General features: G+C 38.5%; 1 protein-coding gene across 1 annotated transcript in view; it reads right to left on the reverse strand.

Annotated features, from left to right (window-relative positions):
- Positions 1–16,978, reverse strand: part of SYNJ2BP (synaptojanin 2 binding protein) — a 50,939-nt gene extending 33,961 nt beyond the window's left edge. Inside the window, exon 1 of the mRNA XM_007987156.3 lies at positions 16,804–16,978. Within this exon, the coding sequence (XP_007985347.1) occupies positions 16,804–16,867 (64 nt within the window). The 5' untranslated portion in view covers positions 16,868–16,978. The remainder of the gene's footprint in view (positions 1–16,803) is intronic.
- Between the last annotated feature and the right edge of the window lie 4 nt (positions 16,979–16,982).

The following is a 16,982-nucleotide window of genomic DNA, read 5'->3' on the forward strand; positions in this document are numbered from 1 at the left end:
TCAGCTTCATGCTGACAGGCGTTGTTTTGGGGAAAACAGCAGATTTTCTCTCAGGGTCCTATCCAAGGGTGCCCAGTAAAAGGGAGCCATCATCCGAGGCTCCATTTCCATGACCATCTGGAGTTTGACGGCCCACCCCTTTTATTTCTTTTGAGCTGCAGTCAGAGATCACTGGTTGGTTCACCCCTACAATTGTCAAAAGCTGCAAAAAAGAGAAACATTTCCTTGACTCTGAAATACAAAACAAATGATCAGCAATGTTCCAAGCAAAATTCAAAAAGGATTATTTCAGTCTTCTATCAGTTCAGATCACTCAGTCAACTCCTGTTCACAATCTCCAAAGTTATCACAAACCTGTACTCAAGGACTATAACCATCTTTTGAAGAGGATCAAAACAAGACAACAATTGTCTGTGAATGCCAAAATATCCTAGCGTCATTTCATTCAAAAACACAAATGACTAAGAAATTTGGTCACCTCTGTGGATTACAATAACCCAACACAATAACCCTAATTATGATTGACAGCATATACTCAGACATTTGGATTTTTGAAGTCTCATACAATTTTGGAACATACACTAATATTATTCACCAAAATATAACCTGAAGAAGACTAAACTCTATCTTTATCTTGACAATTCCTTTACAAATTTTTGTTAAAGAGTAGAACAGTGCCTTAAGAAACCCTTGTGGTTTTATTCCAAAGTTCACTTTATAAAAAAACCAAACAATACCCTTTTGAATTTAGTCAGTATTCCCACACAGAATTTTGTTTTTAAGATTAACCTTTACAAACCTTCCACAATTTGTTTAAACCTTTAGCTTTATCTAACCTAATTTAAAACAATCATTTAACCCTCTAGGCAAAAATTTATATTCCTGTGCCTTCTTATACTCTTACTAAAGACACATTTTACATTCTTTACACACCTTGCATGTAAATCTATTTTCAGTAGTCTCAATTATATGTTATAATGATAACTGTTAGCAATTCTTAATTTTGATGGAAGATCTGGTAAGTTATTTTAATTATTTACTTAGATGCAGATAAGGTCGATTTCCAACACAGGCGTGTGGCGTATGTTCTCCAGCCTTACCCAACTGTAAAGCAGGCAAGGTGAATAATTTTCAAAAGCCAAAGAAGCAGTTTATGACTTTTGAAAAGTTCGTAAATTATGAAAAATTAAGCTTCAAAATTCGAGTGCTCTTTTTAGAAACACCAGCATGATTTAATATAACACTTATGGGACATCCTCTTGCAAATATCTAGGAAAGTGGACCCACCTAACTTGGGATGGTCATAAGCAGCAACAGCCAAAACAGGGATCCTCTGAAATGTATAAAATAATTCATTTGCAAGCACAAGAAGGGGGGAAAAAAAAGCTGGTTTTAGAACCATACAAACTGAATGAGAGACCTACCTTATAATTGTCTTGGTTAAAATCTGATAATAAGAATTTGAAAAGATTATTTTTTAGAGTTCTCTGATCAGAAGTCAGCTTACTTAGGGCTGGGCATGATGACTCACACCTGTAATCCCAGCACTTTGGGAGGCCAAGGAGAGAGGATCACTTCAGGCCAGGAGTTTGAGACCAGCCTGGGCAATGTAGTGAGACCCTGTCTCTTTAACATTTTTTTAAATACAAGAAAAAAAGCTTAATTAAAAGTAATATTTAGGCTATCTTTTGTGGGGGGGAAAGGACTTTCTGCTTTTTTCCTCTCTTGGATCCCGGTTCTTGGCGGGTTTTTTTGTTTTTGTTTTCAGTCAATTGAGACCCCTTTTCAAATATGTTTGATCCCTTGAGTCCTCTGTTTGTTTCCAATCTTGCTGGCATAATTTTTCCTGAGAAAAGTATAAAACTTCACTGGCCTTTTACAAAATTTAAAATCTCCAGGCTCTTGCTCTGTTGCCCAGGCTGGAGTACAGTGGCACAGCTCACTACAGCCTAAATCCCTCAAGCTCAAGTGATTCTCCCACCTCAGCCTCCCAAATAGCTGGGACTACAGGAGCACACCACCACACCCAGCTAATGTTTTTCTTTTCTTTTTTTATGTAGAGACAGGGTCTTGCTATTTTGCCCATGCTGGTCTCAAACTCCTGGCTCAAGTGATCCTCCCACCTCTGCCTCCCAAACAGTTAGGTTTATAGGCATGAGCCACTATTCCTAGCTAAACTTGTTCTACTTCTTTCTACTCTGCTCTTCCTTCCTTCTGCTATTTTGGTAACACAGGAAGAAATCTAAAGGAGACTTCTAATGACTGACACCCCTTAAGGAACACAGAACACAGAAAAAACACACCATTTACTCCCTTTTTGGGGCATTCTGTCTTCTTGTGGAGTCTGAAAAGTCATGGACAGGTTCCTCTCATATCTAAAACTCTGCTCTCTTCCATACTGCATTACTTGATCTTGTTGGCTTTTGATAGTACCAGAGATTACTTTGTACTGTGAGAGAGACCTTTGTGTATGTTATGGCTGGTAAATCACTGACAAGAGCTACAATATGGAGGTGACCAACAGCAGTTGTTTATGGTGAATGGTTGTTACTACAGGCAGCTACTCATTTTATTTTATTTTATTTTAAACATTTAGGTAAGAAAGGTGTGGCTTAGTCACTTAGAGAAATGTCTTTTTAGTGAGGTGCACTACGGAAGTTTGTGCGGCCTGGTATCATGGCATTTTGCTCTTTGTGGAGACCCAAGATTCACTGTAAAAGTGGTTTCCTTGATTTGTAAAGATCCAGATGCACTGCCTTGCAAATGTGCCTGGTTTTTAGACACTTAATATCAGACCCTGAGGCAGTCCACACTGAGACAAGTGGTGCACCTGTAGTCCCAGGGAGGCTGAGGTGGGAGAATCACTTGGGTCCAGGAGCTCAAGACTAGCCTGGGTAACATAATGAGAGCCTGCCTTTAAAAAAAAAAAAAAAAAGAAGAAGAAGAAGAAGAAGAAACAAACAAACAAAGAAATTTTTTAAATGTATATGTATTAAGCCCTGGAAACTGGAAATACTTTCCTGGTCCCATTCATGAAAGGGCTCCACTTTGAAGTCAGTAATCTAATCAATAAATGAACTAAGTATCTAACAAGATTAGTCTCGAAAATACAACTTTCTAGCACTTAGCTGGCTACTTTGAAACTCTATGTAAAATAAATTTACTTCTATAAAGGAAATCTCCATTTGTAAGGGCATCCCCCTATACCCAAGCAGCTAGAAATTTTTACAATGGGAAAGACACTGGCTTAAAGTTTACATAACAATCCTTACCTATGTTTAAAGATACTTTTCCTGGCAATCTTATCTTGATTGATTCTTTTTGTTTCAGCAAATAATGGTATATAGACATAAGTTCTGTGCCTCTGGGGGTATAAATTTTCACCTAAGAGTAATGTTTGCAATTTAGGGCTACCTAGTTAAACAACTGTTTAGGGCAATGAAATAAGTAATCAAGGAAGTGGTAGCCTAAACAGGGAGAGATTATTTGCAAACTAGCAAACGAAGAATCTTAGAATGCTGTAAGATCTGCTTCTGTCTCTGTGTCTGTATGTCTCTATGTTTATGCATCATGTGTATGTGATATTTCACTAACAAAATACATGAAAACATTCTAATGAATTTGTCAGAGGCATTTAAACAAGAGCAACTCCATCTTGAATAGGGGGTAGGTAAAATAAAGCTAAGACCTGCTGGGCTGCATTCCCAGTAAGTTAAGGGATTCTTAGTCACGGCGTGAAAAAGAAGGTTGGCACACAGGTCATAAAAACCTTGCTGATAAAACAGGTTGCTGTAAAGAAGCCAGCCAAAACCCACCAAAACCAAGATGGTGATGAGAATGACCTCTGGTGGTCCTCACTGCTACACTCCCACCAGCGCCAAGACAGTTGACAAATGCCATGGCAATGTCAGGAAATTACCCTATATGGTCTAAAAAGGGTAGGCATAAATAATCCACCCCTTGTTTAGCATATAATCAAGAAATAGCCATAAAAATGGGCGACCAGCAGCCCTCGGGGCTGCTCTGCCTATGGATTAGCCATTCTTTTATTTGTTTACTTCCTTAATAAACTTGCTTTCACTTTATGGACTCGCCTCAAATTCTTTCTTGTGTGAGATCCAAGAACCCTCTCTTCGGGTCTGGATCAGGACCGCTTTCCAGTAACAAAATGGCTTTAAAAGTAATCTCTTAAATCAAGTATTTTATCAGAAATACAGAAAGTAACTCAAATGCCTTTTAGTTCACATTACTAAAGTAAGACTACTTTGTTGGTTTAATGAAAATAGCTGTGGCTTCTGATCAGCAAAATATGCATGTATGTAATGTCAGGGTTTCACAAGCTGTGGAAACTATTAACAAAGAAATAACTTGAGGCCAGGCATGGTAGCTAACATCCATAAGGCCAGGAGCTCAAGACCAGCCTGAGCAACATGGCAAGATCCTTTCTCTACAAAAATAAAAAACAAAAATAAATTAGCAGGGCATGGTGGTGCACTGCTATAGGTCTGCAGTGAGTCATAACAGCACCACTCTACTCCAGCCTAGGTGACAGGGCAAGACCCTGTCTTAAAGACAAACACACAAAAATAAATAACTTGGGATGATGGCCAGCTTTGTTTAATGACCTTTTCAAGTCTAACTGTTAAGAATGAATAAATTAAATGAATGTAAATGGTATAAAAGTGTATAAGCAAGTTTTTCATAATTTTAAGACTCTTTTTCAGAAACTTAAAATCATGTTATGCTAAATTAAATAACAGATAATTATAAAATGTCTGAGTCATTTATATGGTACAGAAAAGCTAAATATATTTAGTACTGTTAATAAACAGATTGAGAAGGTTATCTTTCTGGAAATTATGAAATGGTTCTATCTACAAATACTGGTATAAAACCGCTGAAAATTACCTTACTTCCTAGGTTCTTCACCGGAAATTAGGGTTACTAAGAGTTAAAGTTATAGTTAATATATACAATTAAAATTACTGAATACAAGAGAAACAATTCTAAATACAATGCATATGAAGAAAGTAAGATGTGAAGAAAGTTGACAATAGAGATAACTTTTCTTTACATGGTAACTTTGTGTGGACAACAGGAGGAGGAAAGAAATGTAAATTAAATGATAAGGAGGGCCAGGTAGAGTGGTTCACGCCTGTAATTCCAGCACTGTGGGAGGCTGAGGTGGGTGGACTGCTTGAGTACAAAGTTCAAGATCAACCTGGGCAACATGGCAAAACCCCATCTCTACAAAAAATACAAAAAATTATCTAGGTGTGGTGGTGTGTGCCTGTAGTCCCAGCTATTCAGGAGGCTAAAGTGAGAGGACCATCAAAGCCCGGGAGAATGAGGCTGCAGTAGGCTGTGATCACGCCACTGCACTTCAAGTTGTATGATAGGGTGAGACCCTGTCAGTCAATCAATCAATCAAATCAATCAATAAGAAAGAAGGAAATGTACATTTCTGTCTTAAGGAAGAATGCCAATATCAAAAAGTCAGCATAGGACAAAACTAAAGGTTTAAACAGATTGTAGGTTTACGGAAAAAAAAAAAATGAATGAATGATAATGGGGAAATAAATGTATAATAAATTTCCATCCTAAGGTAGAATGCCAATATCAAAGAGGAAGTATAGGACAAAACTGAAGGTTTGAACAGGTTGTATTAAGTTGATGCAAAAGTAATGGCAAAAACCGCAATTACTTTTGTGCCAACCTAATAGAAGTTTTGTGGAACATGAATTGTATGAATTTTGTGAGTGATCAAGTTGGCTAAAATTAGAAGGGGATTATTTCACTTTTTAAAAAATTGAGCATCAAAATCAAAATTGAGCATTAATATCAAAAGCATACTGATGCAAGGCCAGAGTCAAAATAATGGGTTTTGGGGGCCACTGATCTGCTCTTTAATAGATTATAAAAGAGTTATGGGAATGTTGTGTGTTCACAGCTGATTGAGATTAAATGGATTTGTTTATTAAAGTTAGCTTTAGCATTAACAATATACTGATGCAAAGGTAGAATTTGGTTTTCTCTTTTAAACAATATTTTCATATACTAAGAGATAATAAAAGACTTGTTCACCTTTTGAGTAATCTACAAAAATGGAAAGAGAGAAAGATGTGTTGGTCTTGTGCTGTCTTTATTAGGTCTTTTGATTGTTTAGGAAACCAAGTCTCCTTTCTATTAAAGAGTAAAGGTCTTTGCTTTCAATTATCACCTTGACTTAATTAATGACTATTATTTTATTGTGTCTTGTGATCTTGTTTTGATTAAGTGTTTTCAACCTGCATTATTTGACATGCGTTCCAAAACCAAATTTCAAATTCTAACATTAAGTCTTTTCCAAAAGGAACCCCTGGAAGGCCAACAGATATGTATTAGGCTTATATGTTAAAATCATATTGTTATAGTAGGTAGCCAGTCAGGCATAAGCAGGGCAGGAGGGGGCCTACCACCACACACACACACCAGGAACATCAGGTTACCTTTGCAGAATAACACACTCAACAACTACAGAATAAACTCTATATTTAAAATGCTTATGAAACTGCCTTTCAAAAAATTGTAACTGAGAAAATTATGATGGTGAAAGAGATCTGACCTAACTGACTCCATCTTGCTTCTAATATCCAAATTGTCCTTGTTCATTCCTGGGCGTAGGCCAAACTAACTTTGGGAGGAACTTAGCTTACAGTTTAACTTTGAAACAAAGATAACAGTCCTTCGCTGAAATAAACCCCCTTCTTGCTTGGGGACTATACTGCCATTGCAGGACTAACAAATTAGCCACAAGATTAGAAATTATGATTTAGGAGTCATGCAGCTGGAGGCTGCAAGATTCTGAACTTCCCCAAATTGCTCCAGGGAATAACATCACGATTGTGAAACCTAAGATCAGTGCTTGTGATATTTTACAGACCCTGCACTCAATGAATCAGGCAGCACCACTTAGATCTATAAACTAGCTCATCTAGTCTTTGTAGTCCCCACCCAGGAAATGACACAGCACAAGAGGACAGCTTCAACTCCCTGTGATTTCATCTCTGACCTGACCAATCAGTACTCCCCACTTTCCGACCCTCCACCTGCCAAATTATCCTTTAAAATCCTGATCCCTGAGTTTTCAGGGAGACTGATAATAAAACTCCAGTCTCCTGGACAGCTAGCTCTGTGTGAATGAAACTCTTTCTCTACTGCAATTCCCCTGTCTTGATAAATTGGCTCCTCTAGGCAGCAAGCAAGAAGAACCCATTGGGTGATTACATCTGCACTTCATTGAATCTGAATCATGCCTCAGAAAAGTTGAGATGAACCTGGTGATTATGTATAAAAATGCAAGCATTTTCAACATTTATTAATGACGCCTACTTATTAGGTTGGTGCAAAAGTAACTGCGGTTTTTGCTATTAAAAAATGGGAAAAACTGCAATTACTTCTGCACTAACTTAATATTAGTCAATAATAAAAGGCTAAAGTTTCTCAAAGCATCGATTTTGTATTAAGCAAAAAAAATTTGTTATAGTCTCCTCCTTACAGTAGACTTTTTCTACTATTTCCTAGGCAAATATGATGAAATGATTTTTAAAGAAATTCTAAGTATATCCCCAAGATAAAAATCAAAGTAAAAAAAAAATGTAGAAGATGAAGTTTAAACTCAAAATCCCCATAATCTACTTTTCTAGCCATCTTTGGACATTCTCTACTTTGCATTATACAGTAAACAAAATTTAATATTTGCTATTGCTTTTCACCATATCATCCCCACCCATCCCCACCCACAGCTACTGCTTATCTCCATGACTTTGGATGTCTTCTTCCCTTTGCCTGAAAACATGAAATTACTTGTTTAATTGTCTCATTACCCTATTGCAATACTCATTCCTAGAAGACAAGGTAATTAGTTTATATCCATTTTTGTACTTCCTGTGCCAATATAGTACCTAGTACATATGCAAAGCCCAACTGGAGTCAATTGACTGTTATTGGAATTGAAAATTACACCTAGGTCAGGAATTTCTAACATTTCCAGTTATAGGGAAACCTCGCAAGGGTAAAAATGTTTCTGGGAGCTTCTAACAGGTTTGGTTTTTTTGTTGTTGTTGTTTGTTTGTTTTGGAAAGGACTATTGCAGTAATAGGGTTTTTTAATAAACTAAGGCATAAAAGGAGGGAAAAATAGAAACAGAAGCCCCATATCCCTGAAATTACTGACACAGCTTACCCTACCCTTCCTAGATGACTCAACTCTTGCCCCATAAAGTCTAATCCCCACATAGTAGTACCCTTAAAGTACTTCAATGAATTAAATGAGTTGTTTTGTGGTAAAGTGCTTAAGACAGTACCTGGTACAGAATCGTCACCACAAATGTATTTATAAAACAAAAATCGGCTGGGCGCGGTGGCTCACACCCGTAATCCCAACACTTTGGGAGGCCAAGATGGCTGGATCACCTGAGATCAGGAGTTAGAGGCCAGCCTGGCCAACATGATGAAACCCCATCTCTACTTAAAATACAGAAAAATTGGCCAGGCATGGTGGCGGGCGCCTGTAATCCCAGCTACTTGGGAGGCTGAGGCAGAACTGCTTGAACCTGGGAGGCAGAGGTTGCAGTTAGCCGAGACCACGCCACTGTACTCCAGCCTGGGCAACAAGAACAAAACTCCATCTCAAAAGAAAAAAAAAAATCATTTAATCCTCACAACTCTATAAGTAGATTCTAATAATACTCTCATGTTATAGCTGAGGAAACTGGGGCAGATAAAAGTGAGGTGACTTGCACAAGGTCACACAGTTAGTGAGTGATAGAGTAAGGATCTGAACTCAAGCATTCTGGCATTTTTTCTTTTCTGAGACCGAGTCTCGCTGTGTCGCCCAGGCTGGAGTGCAGTGGCACAATCTCAGCTCACTGCAACCTTCACCTCCTAGGTTCAAGCAATTCTCCTGCCTCAGCCTCCCAAGTAGCTAGGACTACAACAACCTCAAACTCCTGGACTCAAGCAATTCTCCCACTTCAGCTTCCCAAGTAGTTAGGACTACAAGCATGCACCATCAAACACAGCTAATATTTTGTTTTGTTTTGTTTTGTTTTTTTGGCAGAGGTGGGAGTCTCGCTGTGTTGCCCAGGCTGGTCTTGAAATTCTGGCCTCAAGCAGTCATTCTCCTCGATCTCCCAAAGTGCTTGGATTACAGGCAAGAGCCACAGTACTTGGCTTGAACTGCAAAAGTCTTAAAAACAGGGATCATTTTTTATTCTTTATTCTAGTGTCCATGATTCCTAATCATAGTGTAGGCACATAATAAATGCTAAATACATTTTTAAAAATAGTTTTACTTTACTTTTCAGTCTTCTGAAACCAGCAGTTCTGACCCTATCATCTAAGTATGTTTGGCTATTTTTCCCTCAATAAATAATTGTGTACTTATCACATGTAATCATTGACCACTTTTCTGTCTAGTCACATGGCTTCACAAAATGTTTCTGCAGTTGAACATCTATCAGCTTGCCTTTCTATTTTCCCAACATAATTCCTAGATTTTTTACTGTAGTTTTTCTTAAGTATTGTTTTGAAAAGATCTTAATAGGATCTGAAAAGATCTTAATAAAGATCCTTGAAGTAATCTTTAGAGAATTATTCCATTTACCTGACTCTCTCCAAGAGGTGTTCCATCTACTCCTTCTCCTTGTTTCTGGTATCTTAGCCAGTTTCCTATCCCTCTTAATACAATGTGCCCATCCTCATTCTCTCTCAAATTGTATTTAGTAAAGAACCATGTTTACCAGTTTTTGAAAGCTGAAACAGATCATGTTACTGCTTCTCTTTATTTAAAACATCCCATTACGGCAGGCACAGTGGCTCATGCCTGGAAACCCAGCACTGTGGGAGGCTGAGGCGGAGGATCACTTGAGCCCAGGAGTCCAAGGCATGACTAGGCAACATAGTGAGATCTCATCTCTACAAATAATTAAAAAAAAAAAAAAAGTAATCAAGTGTGGTGGCGCATGTCTGTAGTCCCCGCTACTCAGGAAGCTGAGGCAGGAGGATCACCTGAGCCCAAGAGGTCGAGGCTGCAATGAACTGTCATAGTGCCACTGCATTCCAGCCTGGGTGACAGAGTGAGACCCTGTCTCAAAAATAAATAAGTACGTCGGGTGTGGTGGCTCACGCCTGTAATCCCAGCACTTTAGGAGGCCCAGGCAGGTGAATAACTTGAGCTCAGGAGTTTCAGACCAGCCTGGGCAACATCATGAAACCCTGTCTCTATGAAAAATACGGCTAATAAAAACATTAGGTGTGGTGATGCACACCTGTAGTCCCAGCTACTTGAGGGGCTGAGACAGGAGGATCACTAGTACCCAAGAGGTCAAGGCTGCAGTGAGCCAAGATCGTGCCACTGCACTCCAGCCTGGGTGACAAAGTGAGACCCTGTGTCACAAATAAATAAATATAAAAACATTCCATTATATTATTCTTACATCTATCGGTTTGCTCAGTCATTTCATGAACATTTACTGACCACCGTGTGTCATGCACTAGACAAAGCCTTGAAAAAACATTAAAGACACATGCATGTGTGTGTTCACTACAGCACTATCCACAATAGCAAAGACATGGAATCAACCTAAATGTCCATCAATGGTAGACTGGACAAAGAAAATGTGGTACTATACAACATGGAATACTTTGCAGCCATGAAAAAGAACAAGATTATGTCCTTCGCAGGAACATGGATGCAGCTGGAGGACGTTATCCTTAGCAAACTAACAAAGGAAGAGAAAACCAAATACCACACATTCTCACGTATAAGTGGGAGCTAAATAATAAGAACACATAGACACATAGAGGGGAACAACAGACACTATGGCCTACTTAGGGTGGAGATTGGGAGAAAAGAGAAAATCAGGAAAAATAACTAATGGGTACCGGCTTAATACCTGGTACAAATCTGTAGAACAAACCCACATGACACTGTTTACCTATATAACAAACCTATACATGTACCCCTGAATCTAAAATAAAAGTCAAATGAAAGAAAATAAAATATATGTTGTTTGAATCAGAAGAGCTCAAAGTGAAGTAGAAGGAGGAGACATAAGTGAGAAAGCAAACAGAAAAAAAAAAAAAAAAGTTATTTATAGTGATTCAGAGCTTGGAATTTTAAGTCACACAGACCTGGATCCAAATCTACACTTAAAGAGTTGTATAATGCAGAAGTCAAGGTTTCCTCATTTCTGAAATGGGGATAATAACCATTTCATCTCTTCCTTTTTAGGAGGGGACAAGATAAAGTGCTTAGCTTGGCAATACATGGGAATATGTTACAGGCAATCTATAAATGATGTATAATACAGACAATAAGAGAACATCTATCCCGGGTAAAGACTGCTTCCTGGAGGAGGTAACTCTTGAACTGAGTCCTAATCAATGATTAGGAAGTAGAAAGAATCCAGATAGAACCTCAGAGAAAGGTTAAGTTTCCATACTAACACTAAAGACTCTCCATAATCTGATCTCCACCTACTCAGGTTACTACTCAGCTACCTCTTCTTTCTTGAATCTCCTAAAGGAAACTTCCCTTTTGTCCAGGCCAGTTTGCTCACTAACCTCAGAATATGCTCTGCTTATTTTCTTCTCTCTATTATTGTTTACGCCATACTCATCCCTGACTCTGGCCCTAGCCTAAAGCCTGTCCATTCCAGAAGACCCACAAGTTCCAACTTTTAATTGACCATTTTAATGGTTCTCAGCAGTGGTTGCATTCTTGAACTTTCCCAACACAGGGTCAGATTACCATGCTCCTTTCCATATTTCCTTTGCCCTCCCACTAACTACCTGCTCATCATTTTCCTTAACTATCTGCACCTTTGCAGTGAGATTTAATTTTTCATATGTGGACATCATATCTCTATTGAATTGTAAACTCCATGAAGGTGAGACTTTTTGTAAGCAAGAGAAAATAGAGCAAGGATATAGCATTTAGTCTCACATCCATTTGATATGTGAAGAAAGGAACAGATCAGAAAACTACTAGCAACAGTTTCAGTTAGCATGAAACCCAAAGCTTATGACAGGTCTACAAGGGCTTAAATGATAGAACTTAATGGGGCATCATGATTTTTGTTACTCACCTTGATACGCCCTCAGCTCTATCAAGAGCAAGCAATAAAAACTTTCCACCGTAGGTTGTGTTAGTCATTTAAGATGCCTCAAATGCTTCTGGGAATAAGGCATGATATAATAAAATAAAGGTCAAGGGAAAGGTTGGCAGTCAACTTCTTAAACATGGCTACTGCCGTGGAAAGTAGTATATGGTATAGCAGAATTAACACACCTGGGTTAAAATCCTTTGAAATTTACTGGCATTAGAAACTGGGCAAGTCCTTAACCTCTCTCAGGCAATTTCCCAATCTAATAATGTGGATTAAATATTTACCACTGGTTGCTGTGAAGATTAAATGAGTATGTATGTATGTATAGTATATATGCGGTATATATATGTATATGTAGTAATTAGCACACTACCAGAAAGACAATACCTCCTTTAGCATTCATTATTAAAACACTGCCATAAACCCATCATCTTTTCCAAAGTCTTTAAAGAAAGTAAGAAAATAAATATTCTCTTCCCTCTTTAAAGATGGCATATCAGGAACAACTTGCTGAAACCCATTGGGGACTCGGACCTAAAAATAAGATTCCTAATCATAGCACTCAATGTACAGTAAGGTGGTCTTTATGGACAATCTCTTACCTGTTGCAGTGTAAAAAAAAAACATATTAAGAGTCTTGTCATACTTTTTAGAGTAACTGAGTTTTAAGACTCATTAAGAGACTTTCAATTTGATAAAGAAAAAGTGAGAGCCTTAGACACTATAATCAAGCTGGACTCCTATAGAGAAAAAAAAAAAAAACAGCATTCCACAAAAGATAAAAGATAAACTGTTCAACCCTTGAAGACATTTGAGATTGTAGCCACTGCCTTTGAAATTCTTCAGCTCATACTATTAGTCCAAAATGGCAGGAATCAAATAACAAAAACAAAACAAACAAAGCCCCAAATGGTAGGAGTCATAAAACAACATGTGGAATGAGCCAAAGAATTATGAACTCTTGGAGATGGAAGAGACCTCTGAAGTCATCTAGCCCAAGTCCCTCCTTACAGCTGAGAAAGCAGACAACAGGAGAGATTTCATGCTATTAGGCTGGTGCAAAAGTAATTGCGGTTCTGCCATTGAAAGCAGCAGTACTTATGGCTGGGTGGGGTGGCTCACGCCTGTAATCCCAACACTTTGGGAGGCCAAGGTGGGTGGATCACTTGAGGTCAGGAGTTTAAGACCAGCCTGGTCAACGTGGTGAAATCCTGTCTGTACCAAAAATACAAAAATTACCCGGGTATGGTGGGAAGCACCTGTAATCTCAGCTACTCAGGAGGCTGAGGCAGGAGAATTGCTTGAATCTGGGAGGCAGAGGTTGCAGTGAGCCAAGATCGTGCCACTGCACTCCACCCTGGTGACAGAGCGAGACTGTCTCAAAAAAAAAAGAGAACAAAAGAAAGTAATTGTACTTTTGCACTAACCTAATACATGTCAAGCTTCTTTTGCCTCTTCACTATTGTCATAATTTCCCCGAGATTTCATTACTTCCCTTGCAGTAAGCAGATCAGTCAGGAACAGGTTCGACTGCCTTATAATATGGGCCCAAACACCAGAAATATCCACAATTCTTGTCCCTGACAGAACATAAATGGGCAATGGCACACATGTTCTTGGACCTGATTAAACCATCAGGTTCCAGAGTACACAGCTGTACAAAGAGTGGACAATGCTGTCTACAAAAGAAATGCACACTTAGAATTAGAGGATTTTCATATTTCTTCTATAGAAAGAAAGATCCTTATGGGACTACCAAAATTATGTGGAAGTTTCTAGTGGTGATTAGTTTCTAGTGATATTTTGTTTCTAGTGGTATTTTGAGACAGTCTCCTCCTTATTTATCTTCATGATCATACCAGAAGAAAAGCTGAATTAGACTCTGAGAAGAAGAGTATCACATACTAGGAAACCAGTTCCGATAAGTGATTAACATGAAACATTTCCTTGTTAACTGAACCAACCAAATTTCAAATGACTGTTTTCACCCAAGTTCATTCCTAAACTTGAGGCTTTACTCTCCCAGTAAGTTCACTGACTTACATAATTAATACATGCAAATGCTTATGAAAATTTAGGAAGCCACTGAGTGAATAAATACATTCATTTGTAATAAATATGTGATACAGAAATCAAACCATTTTTGGGTGAAATATACTAGCTAGATATAATTATTCCCTTTAATTAGTCCTTGAAGCTTGTCCTAACGCCAATGTTTTGAGAAAATACTAACACTAGGAAATTTATGACTGCAAATGCCAAAAAAAATGAAGTGAAATTATATTGAATTTTTAAAAGATTTCATGTTTAGAACAAGAGATAATATCAGGGTCCTGCTCTGCTTTAGACAGGAGATCTGAAAATACTGTGGATGCCCCAGCAAAAAGACTATGTCAAAGTACATTAAATTCTTAAGCAAAAGGCAAGAATCAAATCTCAAGCATCTGGAGAGGTAGTAAAATAACTGAAGAGATTTAGGATAAAGAAGAAAGAGGCAAAACTGGAGCAGAACAACTAGAGCCTTTAAATAAATACTTGGACAGCAATCAGAAAAGGAACTAGCATTGTTTTAGTTGGTCCTAAGAGAACAAGTTACCAATGGATGAGAAGTACAAAAAAACAGACTTTGGTTTAAAAATAACTCTCTGTTAGCTCAAAAGTCAATAAATATTAACAGTGCGTGAAGGATAAATTTACATAAAATAGCAAAAAAATGAATCCAAGAAACTTGGGCATACCAAATGAACCTTTGACAAAAGTTTAGGCGCACATAATCCATGACACTAATCCATTAAGATTAGTCATAGGCCAGGCATGGTGGCTCATGACTGTAATCCCAGCACTTTGGGAAGCCAAGGTAGGAGGACTGCCTGAGTCCAGGAGTTCAAGACCAGCCTGGGCAACAAAGCGAGACCTCGTCTCTAAAAAAAATAATAATAATATTAATAATGATATTAGTGATGAGTTATATTACAATAAGTAAAACCAACTTCCAATTTTTTATAATAGAAAGGAAGGCCAGGCACAGTGGCTCACACGTGTAATCCCAGGACTTTGGGAGGCAGAGGTGGGTGGATCATTTAAACTCTGGAGTTCGAGACCAGCCTGGGCAATGTAGCAAAACATTGTCTCTACCAAAAATACAAAAAAATTAGCCGGGCCTGGCAGTGCACACCCATGGTACCAGTTACTCAGGAGGCTGAGGTGGGAGGATTGCTTGAGCCTAAGAGGGAGAGGCTGCAGTGGGCTGAGATCATGCCACTGCACTCCAGCCTGGGCAACAGAGTGAGACCCTGTCTCAAAAAAGAAAAGAAAAAGAAAGAAAGAAAAGAAAAAAAGACACAAAGTATGGATAATTCTGAAAGTTATATTTTATAAAGAATAAGCTATCCATGATGATTAAGCTACTGCAGAACTGCAGTGAGAAAAGGTGATGGGCTGTCCTAGGTGGTGGCAAGGGAAAAAGGAGTGAAAGAATTTCAGGAACATTTCAGAGATGGAGCTCATAGTACCTGATGATTTATTAGAGACTCTTGGAATACAGTATTAGTAGGATCCACTGTGTCAGTTTAGCTATTTATGCATTAACAATAACAACAGTAGGAAACACATACTGCTTACCATAGGTCAGGCAATATTGTAAACATTTTACATAGATTAACTCATTTCATTCTCACAACACTGTGAGGTATATTTATAACCATCCCCATTTTAGAGATGATAACCTAAGGCTTACATCAGTTAGGTGAACCAATAAGTATCAAAGAATCAGTAAGCGGTTAGATACAAGATTTGAACCCAGATACTGTAATTCCAAAGCTAAAGCTCTTAATCGATCAACTAAATAGCTGTAAAGGAAAATAAACAAAGTCGAAAGAAGGCAGAATGTAGTAATGTCAAGAGCCCGGTTTAATGAAGAGCCTCAGTGGGGTAAGAGGATAGCAGTTTGGCTGCTCAGAATCACATGAGGTGTTCATAAAAAAAAACTTAAATAAATAAATAAATAAATAAAATCCGTACTGAATCCAAATCCCTGCAGATGGGAGATAAGAATTAACTTTTTTTCTTTTTTTTCTTTTTTTTTTTTTTTTTTAAAGCCCTGGGAAATTTTGTGGCGGAACCAAGTTTGAGAACCTGTGTAATAAAAGATTTCTAAGGGCTCTTTTGCTTTAATATTCTAGTTGGCACTGTAAATGAATTTCCCAGAAATCAAAGGAGCGAGGGAGGGATCCTAGCTGCAGGAAAACGGCTATGCATTCAGAGTCTACACCGCTTATGCTCCCATTTTACTAAACGGTCCCTCATAGGGTGAGGGATAGAACAGGCAACGGTAGGAAGGATGTGGTGTCCACGATAAGCAGGCTAAAAAAGCAGACTTTTAAAAAGGCTTTTCTAGCACGATTTGCAGAAAGAACCCTTTCGTGACTATATATATTTGTGGTCATCCGACTGGATTTTGAGGTGGATTCCTCAGATCCGTATCTGGTTAATGATGGATTTCAACATATTTTCTCTAAGCACCCCAAAGCGTTGCACGAAACCTCTAGGTTGGGGCCTGCCCCGAGGCCAGGTGAATCCGGCTCAACAGCAGAGATGTCTGCAATTACACCCTCTAATCCCCTACTATCAGATATGACCCGTTCCGCACATACCTGAGGGTCCTCTGGTAAGATTGATCTCTTCCTCAGCGACCAAATAAACCACTCTTCCGTTCATGTTTTACAGCGCGTCTGGCTTCCTACTCGGGTCAGCTGGAGTTCCGCACAGGAGAAGGTGAATCAATCTCGGCGCTGCTGCCCACAGCACAGCACTTTCGGTTTCAGCAGCCTCG

This window comes from Chlorocebus sabaeus, chromosome 24 (genome assembly GCF_047675955.1).
Source record: "Chlorocebus sabaeus isolate Y175 chromosome 24, mChlSab1.0.hap1, whole genome shotgun sequence".
Classification (NCBI taxonomy): Eukaryota; Metazoa; Chordata; class Mammalia; order Primates; family Cercopithecidae; genus Chlorocebus; species Chlorocebus sabaeus.